A 22,763-nucleotide genomic window follows, 5' to 3' on the forward strand; every position below is an offset into this window, starting at 1 on the left:
AAAATCCTATCAAGCCTCTTTTTTCTCTCACTGAATTTGACCAGATGTCTGAGGTTTTGGGTTTGTTTTTTTTAGGTACAACAGTTTTCACTGTGTAAGAGCTCAGCTGTGAGCTGGTCAAGAATATATTCAGGTGCTCACAGTTGTGCTTCACGATCAGAGAGGAATCTTTGAAAGTGTTTGCCTCTCTGCTGATAGGGCTTCAGAGGAACAGTTGCACCGGGTTTCACTGCCTGAGACTAAATTTGGCGCCAGCTAGGAACCGCACACACACACAGACGCACACAGAAACTCTTTGGACACTCAGAAGCACAGGAAGACACACACACATTCATACACACAAGTGTTTTTTTTTGTTTGGGGGGGGTTGTTGCAGCAGATGGAGAAACTATTTTGGCCACGTTGAAACATGGCAGCCATACCAGGCTGCATGTACTTTAACCAGTGTGGCATCTACAAAAAAGAGCGCAAAGTTCTCACAGTCTGAACAAACAGAAACAAGCATTTCTCTTTGTTGCATCATTGCTGCGTGTGTATTTGTATATCTATCACAAAATCAATGGTTAATGTGTCATGTAAATAGGTTTTGGTTTGCCGCACAAAGCCAAGACGTTATTGTGCAAAAGCTGCAGAATATTCTGGTTGTAACTGTACTAAAATACTACAAAAATGACTTAAGCATTGAGTAATAGAGAAGAATTAGAGATTCTACTTTAATTGCCAAATAATTTGACATCAATGTTAGATCGGACATTGAACACAAATAAATTATTTGATACTTTTTGTGTCCTCCAAAGAAGCACCTTTCTTGTCTCAGCCATGCTTCGAATCACCAACCAATACAGTCACGGGACTTGTAGCTGTCAATCCCTGCCAGGCACTTAAATAGTGAAGGGTTACTATTACACTAATAGTGGGAAGCTAGACACTGTGAGCCAAAGACGAAGCCAGGAAGCAGAGGTCAAGCGTAAACACAGAAGCAAGTCAAAGTTTTATAGACTACCCTAAAAAGGAAGCAAAATAGTTGTCCAAAAAAATTCTGTTTTAGTCTTTTTCCAATTTCTCCAGGCCGAAAACACTGCATCAAAATAATGTGACACGTCTTCAACATGCATGTACAGGACAGATAGTCGTCTTACTTTCTGGACAAACATTGCAAAACCCCTGTGAGGAGGTGCACAGAACACACATATATCCTCACTCATGAAGCTGCGGTCTGCAGCTGACACGCTAATGATTTCATTAATAATTGATACTCTGAGATTTCATTATCATCACCATCAATGTCTGTCCTCCTCAGAACTTAAGCAGAACTTGAGACAAACGGGAAGCTTCTTCAAAAATCTGAGCCAAGAGTTAGAGCAGATGTGTCTGTTTGTGAGCCATCTGCAGACAGAACTGCTGAATCCAGCCCATGTTAACATGTTATACAGTCTCTAACGTTGAGTTAATGCCATGCTGAACACAAGTCTGTCAGAAAGCAGACAGCTGTCAGTATGATGTTCATTTACTGCTGTGATATTTTTTGCTCTGTGTAGCTGATTAATAAAGCATGACACAAATGGCTGTGACACTAAAAGTAAGATCTCATTGAGGTCAAAATTTTTACTATTACTCAAAACAAATAACAAAGTTGCTTTTTTTCAAGCCCTAATTGTTAGAGTGTGTCAATATGTGCTACTGTGTATGCGCTTGGACAACATATATTTTTTTGCAACATTCTCCATTAATTTCACTGCAGCAAAGTAATAATTTAGCAGCATCTAATTGAACGGTCATTTGTCTGTCACCAGTGAAGATTCCAGTAGCCTGATAGTAATTAAGGCCTGTTTCCATGGTTACTAATTGGTCAGATTAGGGAACAGTTGTGATGTCATGTTGTTAAATCCAAACCTGCAATTGCTATATTATTATCATGTAATTATAGCTGTAAAATGGAACCCAGCCTGGCCGGGACTGCCCGGAGACCTTGTGTGACTGTGCGTGCGTGTTTGTGTGTTCACCAAAGACTTACATGTGGTTTTAACATCAGCCAATGAACAGTCAGTGCCTTTTCTTTTTAATTAACCATTGCCAGTGTTGGCCTTCCAACCGCCAGCAGCATGGCAAAATACACACAAAAGCGTATGTGTCTTTGCGTGGAGTCTTTCTCTGACTCTTCTGTCGGGTTTGTGATATGTTTACATAGATTACCTCAACCTCCTGGACTTTTGGTTGCCCCCAATATACACACACACGCACACACACAATGCGCCAAAGCCTGCAGATTGTCTGGGGCCAAGTCCCCAAGGAGTTAGGAGCTGGCGCATGATGATTGAGATTATGGAAGTGTGTGTGAGTGTTCGGGAAAATGGGAGGATAAAGAAGTAGCAATCTCTGTGGCACTTGCAGCAAGACGGGCACTTTCACAGACTTTCAGATATTTCACTGCAAAAAAGCCACTTTCAAAATGAAAATCTTTTTGAGTTTTAGAATGCCTGCTATCTCTGCTGCTGCCTCATGAGTACTCTTAACAATCCTGCAAGACTAATACGCCATAATGAATTATTTCACTAAGTGAATTAAACCACAAATTGATTTCTTGAGATACGAGCTGGGAAGTGATCTCTGTAGGTCAGAGTTGTGCAAGACATTGGGCAAATCTCTGGATCCACTTAGCAAGGTTTAAGAGAGGGGGGATGCGTGAGGTAGGGTGAAGGTGAGGGGGATGCTGTAGCTAGACCGTGGCATGCACTGAGATTTGTGATTGTAGCATGCAGTGGAGGGCCCGGTTAATGGGCTGCACTAGGCGGGGGTGCTGGGCTGCTGGCAGGCATTTGCTGTTTCAGGCTGCGCAGTTTGCTTACTGACCGAGTGACATATTGAAGGCAACGAAACCTTGAACTAAATTCTGAAAGAACTGAGTGGCTCTTTGATATTGTACTCAGAGGTTTTATCACAAGGCTGATATTACATTTTTCACACATTTGGTACTGTAATTGAGATCTAGATCATAGAGGTTAGTTTTAATACTTACTGAAATGTTATCGAGAGTGCAAATGTACTCCTGTAATACAAAATATTAATAAGGTTGAGAAGAAAAGTCTCATGTACTCTGGATTTCCCTTATCTGCTTTTATTGATAGCATCTTGACTTCTAATGAAAATTAAACTTTTGTGCACTCAAATCCAACAAAAGTGTTATAATATATAATATTTACTAAAAGACCATAGTTTGAAAGCTCAAAAGTTGTTTCATGCCAACGTTTTGCATCATGTCAAACTTTCACAATAGTAATGTCCGCCGCTCTTGTGAAAGGAAGTGATTAATTCATCTGCAGACAGTCAAGCAATATTTGGAAAATATTCAAAATATTTTTTGTAAACTTCTTTCACTTTTCAACTTTGCAGTCACTCATAGCTAATGTTTTTGTACTCACAATTACTTATTCAATAGGTTTCCTGAATTAATGTTATAGGATGTGAATATTTGGCAGAGTGGCCGTTGTCGACCACCAACTGAGCAAATTGGATCCCAGAGAGCTGATAGTTGGGTAGCAGAGGCCTGGTTTATGAACTTTATTTCATGGGGGAGGGGTGTGTGCTTGGGGCAAAGTCATTTAGAAAAGGAAGAGAGGGTGTGTCCTGTTGAGAAGCATGGGGTCTGTGGCACAGCAGGCATTACGTGCCCTCTAAAATTAGCAGCAGCTGTCTTGGACCTACTGGACATTCTGGTATGTTTGAGTGCATGTCTGCGCGTAACTACTCGCCTCTGTGTGTGTGTGTTTGAGTTGGAGCTGGGGTTCACAGAGACTTGAGACATGAGAGGCAGGAATGCAGCTTTAGTGGACACTGCTGGTTTTGAAATTATTTTTGTGACACTTGAGCTTAATTGAATAACAAACAATGTAGGCAGGGCTGTGATAAGTCTGTAGGTGGGAGGCTGATTGGCATTCAGCAAGGGTCATTTTAGCACCTACAGTTATGAACGTTGGCCTCATAACTCTCCAAAAAACAAAAACCCTGTGGTTTACTCATAGCAGAAGTGTTGCTGGTAGACTCACATAAAAGTTATATGGACACATTCTTAAATGTGTGTGTATGTTTACATCCATATGAATTTAAAAGCCTACATATTTGGATTTTGCTGAGATGGACATGGTGAGTGTAGTCACCACCTGCTGCCATCGCATGACATTGGCATGCAGGGCATTTCAGCAATCTGCTATATTTGCATTTATTGACACCACCATTAACTGAGGGGTTAACAAGTTAGCATCCTGTTCAGTAGACCTAAAGACATTAGCATTGTCTAAAAAGAATATATTCATATAACCACCACATTTTCATGCTGATGAATTTGAGGTGTTTTCAGCAACTTGTGATTATGCAAAATATATTTTGTTGATTAGCTACTTTAGAAATTTTTTATTTCATTTTGTAGATTTTGGTGCTTATAATTTTATAAAATGTAAAGACCTTGTTTGCCCAACCTGCAAAGAATCAAACCCATGACATTTGAAACACGGGCCCATTTCAGTATGTGTTCTCTAAGCTCTCAGGTATGGCTGCGCACAGAATGGAAGATGATCTTCACAGTGAGATTTCTCTGCTGGGTGTGTTGGCATGTACAGAATGTAACCCATCTGAGCTGTCCTCTTCACAAAGTCAACATCAGCAGAACTTTAACTCTAGAAAGGTTACATCACTGTTTCATCACACTCCCATAGCATGTTTGCTTAAGGTCTGTCTTCATGTGAAGCATTCCCTTTTCATTTAGGCAATCCAAATCATTTAGTTAACCAATCAATGATATTGATGGATTATCAGTCCATAAAATTGATTCATGATGCTCATATGTGCCATCTGACACCAATATAAACTGGGCTTGGTCCAGACTGGGCTTGGTCCAGTTTGATAGCGTTGAGTTTGTAGGGCCCATGTACAAAGAATGTATAACATACAGGGATTTAACAAGTTTACATATGCCCTCATACAAGGTTAAAATTATGGTGGGAAAGGGAAGGTTTGCCCACCAATAAAGAGGATTGAATCCTCATTAAAGTGTACAGCATCCTTCTGTTTGATGTGCAAACCAATAGAGATACCCTCTGTTAATAGTTCTCTTTCTAGTTCTATACATTTTACTTTCTTACTTCAAATTTTTTGCTTAATTTGTTTGTTTAAAGTGTCTACTGAAGAAGTAACTGAGCGGAGAAGATAGTCTTAAAAAGTTAACCTAAACATCTGATGATAAGATAAGCTAGATTTAACAGAATCATTTGCATTAAGCTACTTTGAAAACAGAAACATTTGCTTCCAAAGCATAGACAAGCCAAAAAACTAAAGTTTAAAAAAAAGAAAAAGAATTTATAGCAGTGTTGCCTCAAAGCATAAAAAATAGAAAATTTGATTTATTCTGAATCTTTTCTGAAAAAGCCATTTTTTTTTCCCTTTGAATTAAAGGAAAAGACAGGAGCTATGCTAGCTTACAATTTTAGCCATTTACAATTTTGGAAAAAACAGAATGTTTCAAAATTCAGGAAACAATTTAGATTATTGGCAGGTCCATGACTGTGGTGATAGATGAGGAGCTGTATGGTAGTAACATATTACCCTATCCATTTGACATGCTCGGGTTGTGGTACAGCATTGTGTGGGTCTGTTTTCGAATAAAAAAGGTTGCCCTGCTATACGTTGAAGCCGGCAGTCCCGCAGAATACTGTGTTGGTGACTGTTGACTACAAAAGTTGTTATGTGAGACATGGTGTGAGGCTAGTGTAATGAATTACTAAAGTTCATCTCCAGACAATACATCAAACAAGTAAAATGCTGTAAGGATTATTGGTCTTCACATGTGTTGTACTGGATTACTTTTACACTCTGGGGAAAAAGTTGAACCCCTCAATTGTCACAGAATAATTCAAGCTCTGCTCCCGCAGATAACAGCAAGAAAAAGCAGCCGTTAGCTACATCGATCGGGTTCCAAGCAGATTGCATGCACATGAACTATTTGCTGACCTCAGTGAGCACTTCAAACAGATGCATAAATTGCTACAACACTGCCAAGTAGAACTTGAGAATTTGAACCGTGGACATTTGCATCCTAAGAGAAGATAACTTACTACTCACAGCAGACATGGCCTCGACACCCCTCCACCACAAATTAAAGCAGTGACCACGCAAAACCAAGGTATTTCTTGTATACTTAGAATTAAAAACTTAGAATTAAAAAGGTTTACAGCTATAAAATATAAAAAAAAGATGTTGGTTGTAAAATTCTGAAAAGCTAAACTTTATTTCTTTTTCTTTTTTCCACACTAAAAAAAATGCTGAACATTTCATGAAGTCACCTGTGAGATTTAAACGTTTTGTATTTTAGGCATAAATTAACACCAAAATTCAAAATAAGATGTTATTTTAAAAAAAAAAATAGGTAGGCTTTATTCTTATAGCAGAGGAACAATTGAGATCAGATGCAAATTATTTCAGATGTTACTTGATCAAAGAATTTTTACTTAATGCCTTGCTATTTTTTTTGATAATTCCAAAAACCTGATTCTGATTATTGCAGGACCACATTTGCTTGCAGTATTTAAAGCTGTGGAGAGTAGTGTGGGGAAGTTTGGATCATGTCCTCAAATTTATTGCATTTTAGGTGTTAGGTATTGCTACTACAGGGGGAGAAAAAATAATGAAAATGGATCTTTAACAGCTGCTGAGCTGTTTATGCACTTTTATTACAAAATGAGAAGCTTGATGCTTTCAAATGTCGCCTCAAAATGGACATGAGGCATTCAAAGTACAGCAGCAGAATATTTCCTCGGTATTTAGGACACTAACTGTTACGATACCTTGTTAGATCTTAGCAGACAGAATTGAGAATTTCACAGGAGCGTGTGGAATTGAATTTCCCAGTTTAGCAACTTGCTAACTGAAGATCTAATTTAATAAGTAAAACACTGGAAACCTCTGTATACCAACTCTTTTAGTTAAACTTTTGGAACATCCCTTGCTGTTTTCCCTCAAAAATACAGCTGGGGTCAATCTACTGTTTCCTTGATTATTTGTTTTTGTCAAAAATCTCTGTGTCTTGCAGATCTTTTTGCTTTCAAGTCTGGCTGTTTTTTCATATTCTAAGTGACTACTATTATACACTGTTGGCGCTAAAAACATCACCTAAATGTGCTGCAGGAAACACATCAAAACCCAAGAGATGAGAGTATTATTTAAGACATTGACTTTAAAGCCTATTAAATTCTGTTCTGTTCTTGTGTCAGAACTTCAGAATAAGAGTGAGTGTTCGCTGTGCTGAACTTACAGGAACTGTAAACAAATTATAGAAGCTTTGACCTCATATTTGCCCTCGAAAGATTCAGCCCTGTAGGACAAAAGGTCACTAAATTCAGGCCAGTCAATGTGTCGATGTTACTAAATAAGAATCTCCAATGGAGTTTAATCACTTGAGTACTTCATCATAATTTTTTGCTTTAGTGTCCATCTTCGCGGTTGTTGTCAGCAGTAGCGGGAAAAGTGATGCCTTCTTTTTAAGGGCATGGTAGCAGGCCAAGTGGGGCCAAATACTGTGAGTCAGAGTGTGGGAAGTCATGAGTGTGTCACCAAGAATGTCAACATAGTTTTCTGAGGAGGTGGATGAGTTCTCTCAAGGGGTATGGGGGAGGAGGAAATAGAGTGAACCGAGCAGGGCTCAGGGTCCGTCTCTGGCAGGTTTAAGATGAGGGATTCTTTCATCTTCAAAATTTTATTGCAAACATAGACAATTTTGGATTAAAAGGGAGTAATAGCTGGGCATGTTAAACTATCCTCCGGAAGCTTCATAGCTGACGTTAAGACCATTGAAATGTCCTGCTGAATAATTGATTTATCAGTTGTTTAGATTAACAGATGAACAAATTAATCATATGTTTCACTTGCAAAGTCAAAGAGTGAAGCAGTGGCTCCAGTAGCTCAAATGTGGCTATGCTGTTTTTTTGCCCTATAAAGGACAATAAATAGGAAATCCAGAGACTTTGAACTGTTACTAAGATGAGAGGAGCAACACAAAAACAAAATCATGTTCTTTGATACATTCTGATACTTGTCATCATTTTCTACATTTCACAGATTCAAAAGTTTGCTGTATTGAGCATTTAATAATCATAAGTTGCAGCCCTGAAATGAACGCCAAATGTCATCTAAGACTCTTCGCCTGAGTGTAGCTTTGCCAATGTAGTTGTAGTGTGTGTTTTGCCCGTTCCCCGAACACATGCCCTCCGTAGTCCCTGACATCTGGTTGCCATACCTCTGCTGATGCTCTCTGACTGTACTTCACAAACCATGGGAACTGCTGCTGTGTCGGCTGCTGTGGTGTGTCTGTGTGTGCAACAGAGGGAAAAAGAGAAAAAGAGTTTGATGTAGATGTTCTTCCACAGCCTGTGTGCTTTTAGAAGGGAATACAGAAGTTGCTGTTTATATGCGCTCATTATCTGGCCTGTTTTGGTCATTTTCAGGCATCAAACAAACATGTTTGCAGCAAAGTAAGAGGAGAAGGCTGGCTGAGTCACAAAACAATTTTTATTTGTGGTAGTTTGGTCAATTTTTTCAGTTGCTACACATTGCTTTTAATGTATTGACTGATATTTTCGTTAGTATTCATTGATAACGTGACTGAGAAAGATGTTATTTGTGGGGCACATGAAATGGGCAAATTAAAGTTTAACTTGAAGTCAAACAGCCGGGAACTCTGGTGTGAGCCAGACCAAGTCCTCCCACACCATAGCTAAATGTGCTGTTCACTTAACTATTCTTCAACAATGACAGGAACTCAACACAAGTGCATTTTATCTTTTCGCTCGCAATTGTATGGACACAGCTTTGTAACTAGTGTACCTAAACACATATTCTAAAGAAACTTTGTTACAGTGTGTGATTTTGTGGATGTACAAAACAGACATGTATGATGAAACCCAGAAAAGTCCCGATGCTCCCCTGCGTGCTTGAAAAAGAAAACATCTGATGGACTAAAAGAAAAGATTCTCTTAAGGTTCAGTTTATGTCCCACTTGCAATGTCACACCAAGAATAAATGACAACTAGCTACTGACATCTATAACGTCTCTTTAAAAGTCCAACAAAGAACATTGCAGTGGGAACTGGTAGCAGATGCAGTGGATGCCATAAATATCATGTGTACATCTACGGGACATTCCTTGTTCTCTGGGATAAGACCTAGCCAGTTCAGATATTACATACAAGTTAAAACAATAGTCAAACCACAGACAAAGAAAAAACAATGCAGATTCTGTCCTTGCTCTGGAATAGTTTTTATTGTGGTGTTGTTCAGGTTGTCCTTGGAGTTTGTATATAGTACATGTGATTGTGTACTTGGGGAAGGGACTATCCAATCGGGAATTAGGTCAAGGGTACTGCTGTTGCTACAATCCATTTAGTCCTCCAATAACCAATGTGACTAATATTAGCATAAAGTAAAAAATGTTGGATACCACCAAGGTAGACCCTTGTCTTCAAGTTTGTGATAGTCGTGAACAGGATTTCAAGACACATCCATGGTAACAACAGTGTCCCGTGATCTGTTTGGAAACTTTTTGCACATGACAGTGAAGTTGAATGTAATCTCCAGTGCATACTGTGGCTCACTCCCTCTGGATTGGTTGAGCTGAATAAAGGAGTTCAAGTATCTTAACATCTTGTTCACAGGTGAGGGTGAATTATAGTGTGAGATGGACTAGCTCGACTTATAACAGATCGTGAAAGAGCTACATTGGTCCACATTCCAAAAGTTTCACAAAGGTTAGAGAAATAAACTGTTCCTCACACAGTCAGTGTCAGTTTGTGAGCCAGTGGACGTCCAACGTCTCTTTATATGTTGATATGTTTAGGCATCCACTTTCAAAGTGTTGCCAGTGTTTACTGGGCCCTAAATGCTTTTTAAGGAGGGAGGTTGCAGAGGTTGGCACTAATCCTTGGATCTTTGTGAACCAGTACTCCCTCCATGCATGAGAATACTGGTTCAAAACTTGTCCTTCTCAACATTCTCAACAATTCCAGAGCTTGCTGGAGAGATAAGTGACCACTGGCAGCACATTTGAGGTGTGGAATACTTTTCAATAAGGTACCGCAAGAGGATGAACATTTTTTCAACTTTTAACTCTCAATTCACTTACTTTAAAAGAGAAGACACGAACCCACAAAATTGAACAGTCATTTTTCTTTCATTCTATTTTTGTTACTGTTCTGTCTCCAGCTTATATTGTCATTCTTATATTATCTGAGACTCGGTGCGGGGTTTATTCGCATTTTGGGGCTTTCCCTGTAAGTTATATTTAGCCAACAGGAAACATCCTCGAAATCCTTACTTTACTCCCACAGAATGGGAGTGAGAGTAATGAAGCCACAATCTGTATACATTCTCAGTATCTCATGCCCTTCAGCCCCAAGAGAGTTTGTTCTGGGATCTGCTTTGTTTATGTTTCCAGGCATTTACATCCATTCATAGAGACTGACTCCACATCACCTCAGTATGTTCAGTTTTTCCCCTCATGATCAACCACGGACTCCTCAGCTCATCAACCTAACTTATTTCCACATGAATTTAAGGATTGTTCTCCCCACCTCCAGTTCAGACTCAGTGGCATTTAGAGGCTTCAAGGCCTCATCTGTCCTCTCTTTATAACCTGTGAGCCTTAACCTCTTTCAACCCCTGGTAAGCTCTGACCTTCAACTCGTCTAATACCTCACTTCCTCCTTGCATTCACCCACAATTTTTCCCTCTGTCTCAATATAATGAGACATTCAAAGAGTTGGTTTGAAAAAGCTGGAATCTTATTTTTCCAAATGGATCTCTTCTTTCAAAATACAGCGGCATGCATGAACAAAAAATCCAAAATTACACACCACATGCAAAAACAAACTAGGAGGGTCATTTTGTTCAGTTCTGAATCCTAAATTTTTTTCCTGTTGTGATCTTTTTTTAATTTCTCAGGAGAAGCGAAAACGGCAAACTGAAATTGAAGACAAAAGACGGCAGCTAGATGATCTGGTGCTACAGCTTCAACATGTCAAGGTTTGTTTTTTTGTGTGTGTATATAAGCAAAAGTGTTCATTATGATGTGCTCATAGATTTCTCTGCTTATAAATACTATGTGCAGCTATTTATCAATGGCTTAAACATACTTTTTCATCAACAGCTGAGTTATATAGTGCACAAACTTCCACGGATACTGCATGTAAGAGATGAAAGATGAAGCATTGTTTTCAACATGAGGTAACTGCTAGGTTGAGGTCAGAAATTGAGTTTAGGGTTGGATTAAAATGGGGTCAGTGTAAAGATGAAGGTAAGGTAGAGAGTTCAGGTTTGGGTTAGAAGATAGCAGATGGATGGATGGATTGACTGATGATGGCCACATGAGCTCCATCCATCCATCCATCCATTTTCTATACCCGCTTAATCCGTCTGTCGGGTCGCGGGGGGGCTGGAGCCTATCCCAGCGGTCATCGGGTGAGAGGCGGGGTACACCCTGGACAGGTCGCCAGTCCATCACAGGGCCACACAGAGACAAACGAGACAAACAACCATTCACGCTCACACTTACTCCTAAGGACAACTTTAAAGTCACCAATTAACCTAACATGCAGGCTTTTGGACGGTGGGAGGAAGCTGGAGTACCCGCAGAGAACCCCACACGAGCTCCAGACCTGGAAATAGATCTATACCCTGACTTAAATGTCTTGGGGGGGGAAAAAGAAAGCTCGTCCTCCTATACAGTTTTTCTCTTCCAGCGTGCTGATTTAAAATTTGTTTAATTATTTGCTTGCTCGCATGACTGTGTTCTTCAGGGTTTGCCTTAGAGGTAGATTTGCCTTAGAGGTAGGGTTAGTGCTGCTAGTGTGCAGGCCTGTCAGAGCAGAGTTTCACTTGGCTGAGCAGGGCAGGACTTGCTGTTTTCTTATTTTCAGGTAAACATTCAAATCCAAACACACACTGAAATATGTCTCCTAATACTTACTGCCAGACTCTACCAGTAAGCCAAGATTTCCTCTCAAGTTAAATACAGACTTATGGCACAAATAATAACCAGTTTCGAGGACACAAGCTGCTGACAGAATGTGGGTTAAGAAAATACATTTAGACATTAATTCATGTAAAGTTCTTGAGGGCTTGAGACTTTCAACCACAAAACAATTAGAGATAAGAATTTATTGTGTATATAAGCTCAGAAGAATCCATGGCAAGCCTTGTCTGGTTAAATTACATTAGTATGGCATCCTAAATATTTTGCGCACTCATACATAAAGATGTTTTAAGAAGGCTAAAATAAGTCAGGAGAAATAGTATCGTATCATAGTATCATAACTCCTGAAATTATCTAATGAGTTGCACTTTTGCGTGCTGTACCTTTAGTGTTTAGTTGTTTTCCCCTCAGGAGAAATTATTTGGAAAATTCTGGAGCCTTCAAAGCTGTACAGACATGGGTTGGGTTAGGGAATATCAGTGGGTAGCAACCCATTATACTAAAATATTTAGGGTACCCAGTTTTAATATTTGCAATAAAAAGACATTCCATTCTCTAATTAGAATCATTAAACTCACTTGGAATCAATGCATCCTTTGTTAAATTAGTTTGATTCCACATACCAGCGTTTCCCAGCCTTTAACACTCATTTGTGGAAATGTGGACACAAGACGAACCTTGATTAAAGCCATGTGCATCAAGTAGCCATTTCAGGCAAGCAAAAATTAGGTTCACTGCGATATAATCATTGATGAAAGTGAGGTTGTACTTGATATATCTGTAGAGTCCAAAATACCTACACTTTAATCCTAAAGTTTTAAGTTAATCTAATTTGGCTAATTCAAGCCACGTGATGTCTATCAGTTTAGAGTGTCTAATTCAGCACTGCAGAAAAATTTCATTTTAAAAGTGAGTCCTATTTAGGAAATGAAATTCAGTATACTGAATTTGGCAGCCTACTGTATGCTGCCAACATTCACATTACGAAAATGTGTGTTGCTATATATCACAGATTGAGTGTCTAGATTTGGAAAGTGATCTAGAATGATCTAATATGACAAGTAAAGAAGAACAGATATCTGATTGTGTCCTAAACAGGTTTGCCCCATCTGAGAAATCGAGCCTCTGTTGACATCCAGAGCCTATGTACTGCTCTGTGTTTAGCTTTCTTGTCAACAGTCTTGAGCTCCAGATGTAATCAACATCTGGTAACACAGTCCCATTTAATGGCCATTACCTCTGAGTGCCACACAGCAAGGCAGCATGAAGAAGTCTTTGTTGTTAGCACTCCAGAGACATAGCTGCCTGAGAGAGGAAATGGATACTGGAGCCCAGAGATTTGATAAGGACCTCTAGGCTGCATGATTCAAGCCTCTCAGAATGGAGGCGTTGATCTGAGTCTGGGACCATGTAAACAAAACAATTCCAGATTAGAGTTTGACCCCAACAAGCTTTTTGTTGACACTTGGTCTCTTAAATACGTGGCATATATCCCCCCTGCAGTCATGTATCTAGGTGGTTTGTTCAAAACTGGTGATTTTGGTTTATGATAAAGAGTACAGAACTTCTATCAACGGCAAAGCTTTTCCTCGAAGAGTACAGATCACAGTGGTCAGTGTCAGAGCTAAACAGGATATGGAAAGTCTCCTACAACAGCTTGAGAGAGAGCAGAGAGCAGGCTGGTTCTCAGAGGAAATAAGTGGCGAGCTACATTGAATACTTACTGTATATTTACCAAATGCTGAGATGGCAGAAAACTGTCCCCAGTGGTAATCAGAGGTTGGTAGCAACCTAGTCTAAGCCTGTCTAAGTGATGGAAACTTTGGACAAGCCTCACAGATCAACTTTAACTATGACAGTCAATGGCGTAACACCACCATTAAACCACTCCTACCTCCTTATGAGTGTTTTTTTTTTTTTTCCATTTTTGACAATTCAATGTAATGCAACTATACTGTGGACTGTTTTACAAGTAAAGTAATAGTAAGTTCGCCAGTTTTGTACTTCTAGGCCAATTTCAAATTCAAGTTCAAGTACGCTTTTATCTTATTTTTCATAAACTGTTATTAAAAACAGTTTATCAGGTTTTAATGTGGCAAGTACAATTAAAAGTTAGCTGTTGTCTATCATTTGCACACTACAAATACAGTAAATAAACAGAAAATATGAGATAAACTTATTAAGACACATTGACAAACAGGTTGTGTAACAGAGTTTTAATTAGAAATGTATCTCTGAAAAGGTGATGTAGATGATCTACCCTAAATGGGGTGATGGTGGCTCTGTGAGTTTGTGCCAGTCACACACACACACACACACACAAAATACACAAACAAACAAACAGCGGGTGGTAAAATGTTTCGTAATGGTTTCAGTTGCCCCTCGTGTGTCTCGAGGTGTGGGAACGAACTCATACTGTTAAATCAGCTCTACGCCCTACAGGCGAGCAACAGTTTGACAGTAAACAGCCAAAGGTGAAGCAAATTGTTCCTGCTCAACTAAAACAGAGCTGCAGACACAGACATTAGTGACATAAATACAGCTTTGGCAGTCATCTATAAAACCTCTATGGGATGAGAAGCTCGGCTTTGTGTGCTTAATTTACCACAAGCCAGACAAACAGCTCTGAGATAAACTGTGAGGCCTAATCGAGACTGTGAATCTTGTCAATATAAACATTGTGGTAAATCCAATACAAGCAATATTTGTGTGTTCAGAAATATCTGCGAGACAAAAGAATCCTGTTGGTTTAGTCAAACAGTCATGATTTCTAAAACTTATCAGCAGCAGACGAGTTAATTAAAACCAGAAATAGATGTTGTAAGAGAGAAGAGAAAACATTGTTATATCTACTTTTTCTTATTCCCAAAAAGCTACTCCTCTTAGTAACTTTTGTGCACCAAAACAGCATCTGTCTCATCACATAGCAGGGAAATTATCCATTTTCAGGAATTCAGGAACGAAGAAAAAAAAGTGAGTCTATTATTATGTGGCTTGACAAACCTCGTTAAGAAATATTATTTCAACAAAATTCTTCACTGTGAGTTCATAACAAAACCAGTCTTTGTTCAAGGCAATTCCCAATAGACCATGAGTAATACAGTAATCATCCCTCATAGTATTAAGTTGTTTCCAATGAATTACAGCTGAGTTTTGTGTTTTCATGAGAATATTCAGTATACGTGTAAATCTATTGTTAGTTTATGTGTTTTAGCTGAACTTGGCAGCAAAGACATTTAGGTTTAAGAAATTATTCCCCATTATTAAGGTTAGCTTGCAATCAATGTTTAGAAATGTCACGTCCAAGACACCCTGAAAAAAATGTAATCTGTAGTGATCAATTGAAAGAATGAAACTGAATTTATTAATGTACAACAAATTAATCCAAACTAATTTTGTTCACTGACTGGACTCTGGTGTATCATCGCTTTGCAGTGACATTAGAAAAGAAAAGGGAAAGGATAGGACCCACCACAGTGTAGACACTGGTGGTGGAGAGGAGCCAGAGACCTCTGATGAGTCTCCTCAAGAATCAGGAAGAGGTGTGGATGGGGAGGAGGCTGGTCACGTAAAAGGCATCCTGGATGGAGAATAACAGAACATAGAAAGTTTTAAAGAATGGGGATCAGGTGGATCGGCTAAAAAAAAAAAAGCAGACAGGAATACTATTGGACCAGAGTCCACCTACTCGTGAGATTCATATCGATTTAGTTTTAATTTTTCAAAAGAAATAGTTTCATCTTGGAATAAATCTAGTTTTTCTTTTTTTTTTAACTCAAAAATGAACTACAAAATTCATATCACACACCTGAATTGATTTTGTGTCGTTCTCAGTCCAAAGCTAAGCGTGAGCGATGGCTTCTCCAGGGATTGGCAGCAGAGGAAGAAGAAGCAAGACGGAAACAGCTGGAACACGATGAAGAACAAGGGAGGAGGCTGGAGGAGATGATACACAGGTACTGCACATGGGCTGTTGCAGTTTGGGCTCAGTTCATTCTCCATGCCCCTCTTTGTCATCAGTGTTTTATCATCTAATTTTCATTTATCGTGGAATGAGTTTTATTTGTTTGTGGTAGACACTGTACATTTCCAGCATGATCATATAATCAGACAAGAAGAAGATCTGATACTGAAGCTTCACATCTGTTTTTTGTCACTGGTTCTCAGCTTTCTCTCAGGCACGGTGCAGCCTGAACTGAATTAAGATATTTCCAAAAATGCTGATAACACTATCCTTTTGGCTTCCCTTATACTGTAGCAACCTCAGTGAAGACCCACATTTTTACAGCCTATTCACATGCTCTGAGCTGGAAATACACATCTGTTGGGTTTTTTTCCACTGCTTAGAAAACATCAGCTACACTATGTGTCACACGTGATGCTTATGGTCAAAGCAACAGCTGCAAAGTGAGCATGAAAGCATGAAGTAGGACACTGTTTAAAACCAACACTGAAAACATCAGCAATACTTTGATTTTGACAGAAATATCATAATCGTCAACAGAGCACTAATTTTGTGAGACTGTATGAAGCTGAACACAAATACATCAACTGTACAGACGTTAAGATCCACACAAAGGAACATAGCTGCACTGCAACAGGGTGCTGCAACGAAAAGAAAAAGGAAACATAAGAGCTGGAGGGGGAAAGACAGAAAGTTGGGAAATACAAGCAAAGCAAATGAAAGAAGAATGTAACAGTCAGAGGAAATGAGTGAGATATAGAGAGGGATGAAAGAGAGGAAAAAAGGAGAGCACTTCCCATCTTTGTGTCTTTAGGAGGAGCTTCCTGATTCCTATCAAGCATTGCTGTGAGACAGTCACTTATTCCCTGGTGAAGTTGGGGCATGAGATCATGCAATGAATACTGTGCCAGCCAGTTACTGCTTTTATGATGACGGGTGTGAGATTTGGATTGGGCTGCACTCTGCTTTATCTGAAACAGGCAGACTGAACACTGTAGAGTGCAGGGCCTCTGAAGTAAGAAGTTTGATTAAAGAAAATAAAAGAATGACATATGTAATCATGTGAAACTGCATGCCTATTAGCAAGCATACTTTTCTTATTTTTTTTTTACTCAACTCCCTTAAAACCATATATCATCTGTATCTGTATATCAGTGTGTCAACAACCAAAAAAAAGAAGATAGATGCGCGGGGCAGCCGTGTCGGATTTCGAGGTTGGGTTTGGCAAGGGTTGCTTTGGCTTTCCAAGTCAGAAATATGATTTAAAGCGGTGTTTCGGTTGATTTTTCCAAACAGAAATACAGACAGTCTGCTCTCTCACCCCGCTACCAGGGTCGTCAGCTCTCCTGGTCTCTTGTTTCTCTCAAGGCCAGTAACCTTTGTGTTTTTCCTGTTTTATGGCTCTTGAGACTCTCGCAGCCCACAGCTCTCAGCCACAAGCATACTGTGCACCATGAGCACCTTTGCACAACTTACAGGAAAAGTTAACACAAGCTATCTTCAGTCATCATCATCAGTTCTTCACAGCATTGAAAAAAACTCTATGCAAAATACCAATCAACAAAATCTGAAAGATAAAAATAATCAAGAATAACGCTGAAAAAACCAGGAGCAGATGATGACTTGTTTGGAGAATTTGGCTGTCTGTCAGTTTCAGTAGTGGAACCAAAGTTTAACTCATCAGTTAACATTTGCATCTGAGCCTTGGAGAACTGAGCATGCTCAGATATTCTGGGCCAGTTTGGCTCCTGCTCCACCTCCTTGTCAAATCACTGCATGAAAGAGTTAGCTGTTAGCTACCGAAGGTTATCACCAGCACTGCAATAACATCAACATGAAGCGCTGTCAGGAACACCGGGATAACATTCGCTCTGGTGTAAACAGAACAGTGGTGAATGGTCAAAGACGGAGCATTGTGGGCTTTAGTACAGTTGTGATTCTGGAGCTGCTTCATGTGAATCGTTTCATTCAGCAGCAGCTGAATGGAACTGCTGTCTGATCATTCTTTTCAGATCAAACTTATTGCAGTTTGTGGTTTTAATTACTTACAAAAGCATTTGAACTATGTCATTGGTCTGGTTTCAATCTCCATTTTTTCTTTTTTTTTTCTTTTTAACAGTGTAGCCTTTTGAATGAGCATGTTCATTTCCTCAGTGAGCTGACAAAGCAAGAAGCAGGGAGCCCAAATGGTCCAAAATGCTATTGTGTGCACTAAGACAAGTGTGTCAAAAAGAAAGTGGTGAATGCTGCAGTTTTCAAATGTACTACCCAAGAATATTCTATGCACCACCGCAGTTAGTTCCAAAACCAGTGGGCCAGAAAACCCTGGATGTCATGCTTTCCCAGACTGCCAAAGTGTTTTGGACCAAATCTAGAAGTTTTTCCTGCATGTTTACACGTATGCAAAGCTGAAGACGAAGATTTTTAGGCAGTTCCTATTGTGACCCAGGGTGTCAGACGTCTGCTGAAATTGGCTTCGAAGGCAGAGCTCAGCTGTTTGAGATTAAACTCTCCAGGCTTTCATGAAACAATGCTTTCCAGTGGGTTAAATAAAGTCTCAGAGAGATTGTGTGGGAGCCTAAGGAGTGCCTTCAGCCTAAACTCCTAAATCCTAAACTTCAAACTCAATATTAAAAACGTTGTCATTAAATGATGTAAAAATGCTGAGAAGCTTAACACATTGTGTCATTGGTTTGATATCATTGTGCTCAGGTGGGAGATATATTTGTTCAGATGTGTGGACAACAGAGGACACTAACAGACAGCACGTGTGTTTGTGTGTGCCCATGTGTTTGTGTGTGTGTGTGCGTGCAGTTCAGGCGGAGGGTTTGTCTTCTATATTTACACTCTATGGAACACCATCCCAGAATATATCGTAACCTGGGGAACTACAGTCTTTCCACTGCTTTCTACTGCTGATAGGGCCTGAGGTGAATTGTAGGGTCGAATATGCACTCTAAATTACTTGTGTGTGTGAGTGTGTGAAGCTATGATCATGTATAAAACCCAAATGTTCATGATGAACACTGCAGCCGCCTCCTTCCCTGTACGTTTCTCAAATGGACTTCTCTGTCTTGTATCTGGCAGTCCATCGTCCTGTCTGTCTTTACTGCCAATACACTGACACCACATGCACCAGCGGACACTTTAATGATGGAAATTCACAAAGCAGTTGCTCCTCCACGCTCCTCCACGTAAACAGGAATGCAGGAAAGAGGGGGAACAGCTGTACGTGTCCTCAGAGAACAATTACACTGCTGCTGAGTTTTTAAAAAGAGAGCACACGTAACGAGACAGAACAAGCGTCCCTTCAGAATGTCCACTGGAATGCACAAACCTAGAGGAATACACATTAACAAAATAACAAAACAAGAGGAAATCTGGACAACAGCTGTGGCTTTGTATGGCGTTATGAGTTCCGCCTGCTGTTGGCCTTAAACTAGAAAACCCATAAAGCAACACTGCTATCTTTGTGCAGGCTGATTCGCAGACATACCTGCAGTCGCAGAGACTGAAACGGACACAAGGGAGGAGGGAAGCTTTTTCCCTATCCTGATCCAACTTGGGGAGCACACAAAATGATGAAGCAACAAAAAGAAGAAGCTAGCTTTGCAGAGCTCGCAACGAGACAGAATGAGAAAAGCAGCAATGTCAATGAGAGGCAGCCGTGGTGGTTTTACAGATATCCCTATCATTACACGGACAGGCTAAGTAAACACACTGAGGGTTAGTGCAAGAGAAAGGCCCTTTCACAAAGAGCTACTGACCCATGTCGGCCCACACTGTGCTTCTTTTGGATTATTGCTTGTTTCATGTTGCACAAATGGCTTCATGCGGATGTCGCCATCATTGTGAGGGAGCCTGTGGTTTTCCTAATGCGTGTCCTGCCACAAGGCAGGTTTCTCAACTCGTTCTGTTATATTTTGCAACGCTGATAAAAAAACAGGCCAGTGAGTGCAGCTAGAAGAAGCCTTTATATGTTTATTTATACTTACAGAGCATGTATCAAGACTTAACCGTAGTACAGGGAAGTGTGTGACTCTACAGTTTGTAATTAATACAGCCTGTCCCACTTTTCTCCCCTTTTCATGTCTGTTAAATATAGTTACATAATCACACATCACTGTTTATGTGTGTAAGCGGAGCCTACCTCATTTTCCCTGCTGAATCCTGCCCCTGCAGTGACCTTTATTTCTCTACATGAGATCGATAATTCTTTGCCTTATCTTGTCTATCAATAAATTACCAGACCAGAAAACATCTTCTAAACTGAGGACACATGAGGTCTAGCAGGCAGCGAGGCTACAGCAAACTATAATTATTGCAGCAAGCCCAGTGAAGTGCCCTGTACTTTGTTACATAATGTTCTAAGAATATTTGCCTTCTACCTCACAGTGGCAGTATGAGAGCACGTAGTTTTAACAAGTCTGGAAAAGTGGGATGTATTTTGAATCACTGCAGTTCACTGCAGTTCAGCTGTGCACATGACACAGCCTCCTACTGTGGTTGCCAGCATTTCAAGGTGCTTTATTGTTTATGTCATTCAGAATTCCTCAACAAGAAATTTCTGCTGCTCTTCATGCAGGCCCCAGTAAAGAAACAGCTGGTTTAAGATATTGTTGGTACCCAAATCCAACTCTCACACTACATCCAAATTTAACTGTAGTTTGACAAGGTCATGTTCATAGAACCGTGCGGCTCTGTTAGTTAAACACAGCTGCTTGGCACATATCTCTACATTCGGTTTATTTTTCTTAACCTGAGCTCTAACCAGACGAGACGTAATCCATTTGAGCTGGAGCTCAGTGTGAAAACAAACTGCAGACACTAAAACTGTGCCGAAGCCCAAAATGAATGTCACATAGTTTAAACACACCAAGGATTCATAGCCTAGCATCCACCATGTTGCATATTTACTGTAACTGTTTCCTCAGGCAAAGCTAAAAATGAAAAATTTGAAAATGCACTTTGTGTGTTTGTATCTGTTTTTTCTTTTGCACATGTCAGAGGAACAAATGAGTATAGACTTACGGGCTTTGAGATTTGCTGCTTTTCCCTCTTTCATAATGAAATTACCTATTTTGCGACTTTGTGGAATTACGTATCAGACTTAACCAATTTTTCCAAATTCTTAATTGATAAATTGAAATAAAAAATTATCTCCGGTTGCAGAGCCACATTTAATTCCTCATAATACAAAAAGCATCATAAATTTATTTTGACGTTTATATCGCTAGTAGTCCCCTTTTAATGTTGACATAAGCTCTAGGTCCTGAAGAGGTTCAATTGACAATGTTTTCAAAGTTGTGAACCCCCTGCTTGTCATTTGTCTTTTCAAACCCTTTAAACTGTACAGTTTTGTACAGTCAAAAGGCTCTTTACAGAGATAGAAATAGTGATATATAATGCACATTTGGCCCTGTGGATTTTAAACAGTTAATCATACATGACAAAAGTATAAACAAAAAAACATGTATATAGTGAATGACACACTCAGATATATGTCTGAGTGTTGGGGTTGTCAAATTATTACAGTCCAGTGACAAAAATATGATAGTAAATAAGAGCTTCATCTCCACGTACTGTAAATTTGATTTACAGCCATTGCAATAGCACAAACCGTTTGATTTAACCCGGCAGTTGTTACAGCAGGAAGCAGCAGGTGCTCCTTATCGGTTTTTTATTCCATTCACCAGAGCCTGTTTGTGATCTGGGAGACAGATTAAAAGTCAGGACAGAAACAGGAAGAAGCTGTATGCTGATTCACCGACCTGCCTTTGTGTGAGCCACTGCGTACCAGCTAGGGAACTGTTAAAAACAGTCGTGCTTATATGTTGATCCTAAAGCCCAATACTTCTGGTTAGAGAAGGTTTTTACAATTTAATCTTTGGTCACTCCTTTCTCAAAGCATCTGTCTTCTCTTTAAAAGAGTGTTTCTAAACTTTAAAATGCAGTGGACTGCTGAGTCCCAAGCTGAGGAGATGACTCTCCTGTGTTGAGATATGTGGTTATGTGGCTGTTGTAAATAAAGGTCTGTGCACCCCTCGCTGCCCTGAACTGCATATGCATTACTGATCAGCTTGTGTTTGGGTGCTCTATCTTCAAGGGGAATTTGCAACTGTTCTTTGTTTTTTTCTATGGAGCGGCAGGTGGTGGTGCCAGTCAAAGAGCACTGACAAGATTAGACTTTTTGTCCAATTCAGTCCAACAGCAAAGTGGCTCAGTGTTGATTTTTGTTCATTTCATTTGACTAATTATTCACCAATCTTTTTTACTTAGCCACCCACTCAGAAGTTGGAGGGTTTTCATTAATGCTGTTACCCTTTAATGTGCACTCCGGTGATGTTGATTTGCATTGTGTAAGATTTGAAAATACTCACAAACCCCCACAGGATTAAGTACTTGGACAAGTATCCTTACGACAGGACATTTTTCAGTGTTAAATGTATTTGATAAATGAATATCTTTTATTTTTACCAGTGTATTTTCCAGCCTCTGCGCCTCCAAACTATATCATAAAAACTCAGAGGAAATAGAGGAAGTGTACCTGGAAAGCAAGTCTGCTGCAATCACACACACGGCTCATAGAATCTTGTTTATGTCTACACAGTGCAGTTGGATCTCTTCTTCATTTCTTCTTCGTATGTCCTCTGCTGTAAATACAAACACACACACATCATACCACACATAAAACCAGATGCCTGTTCTTCCTGCTCTTGTATGATGTGGAAAGCAGCTGCTGGCCACCCAGGCGTATCCATGGCAACCGGGCTGTGGTTGGTTGACAGG

At 39.8% G+C, this 22,763-nt stretch overlaps 2 protein-coding genes across 5 annotated transcripts in view; one reads left to right on the top strand and one right to left on the bottom strand.

Annotated features, from left to right (window-relative positions):
• Positions 1-22,763, bottom strand: part of snx30 (sorting nexin family member 30) — a 360,763-nt gene that overhangs the window by 266,219 nt on the left and 71,781 nt on the right. The gene's annotated exons all lie outside the window — the stretch shown is intronic.
• palm2akap2 (PALM2 and AKAP2 fusion) overlaps positions 1-22,763 on the top strand; it is a 77,517-nt gene that overhangs the window by 12,666 nt on the left and 42,088 nt on the right. For all 3 annotated transcript variants that reach the window (XM_072371290.1, XM_072371291.1, XM_072371292.1), the window contains exons 3-4: positions 10,981-11,061; positions 15,845-15,966. In XM_072371290.1, the coding sequence (XP_072227391.1) occupies positions 10,981-11,061; positions 15,845-15,966 (203 nt within the window). The remainder of the gene's footprint in view (positions 1-10,980; positions 11,062-15,844; positions 15,967-22,763) is intronic.

This window comes from Leuresthes tenuis, unplaced genomic scaffold (genome assembly GCF_036924035.1).
Source record: "Leuresthes tenuis unplaced genomic scaffold, fLeuTen1.0.hap1 SCAF_19, whole genome shotgun sequence".
In the NCBI taxonomy this organism is placed as follows: domain Eukaryota; kingdom Metazoa; phylum Chordata; class Actinopteri; order Atheriniformes; family Atherinopsidae; genus Leuresthes; species Leuresthes tenuis.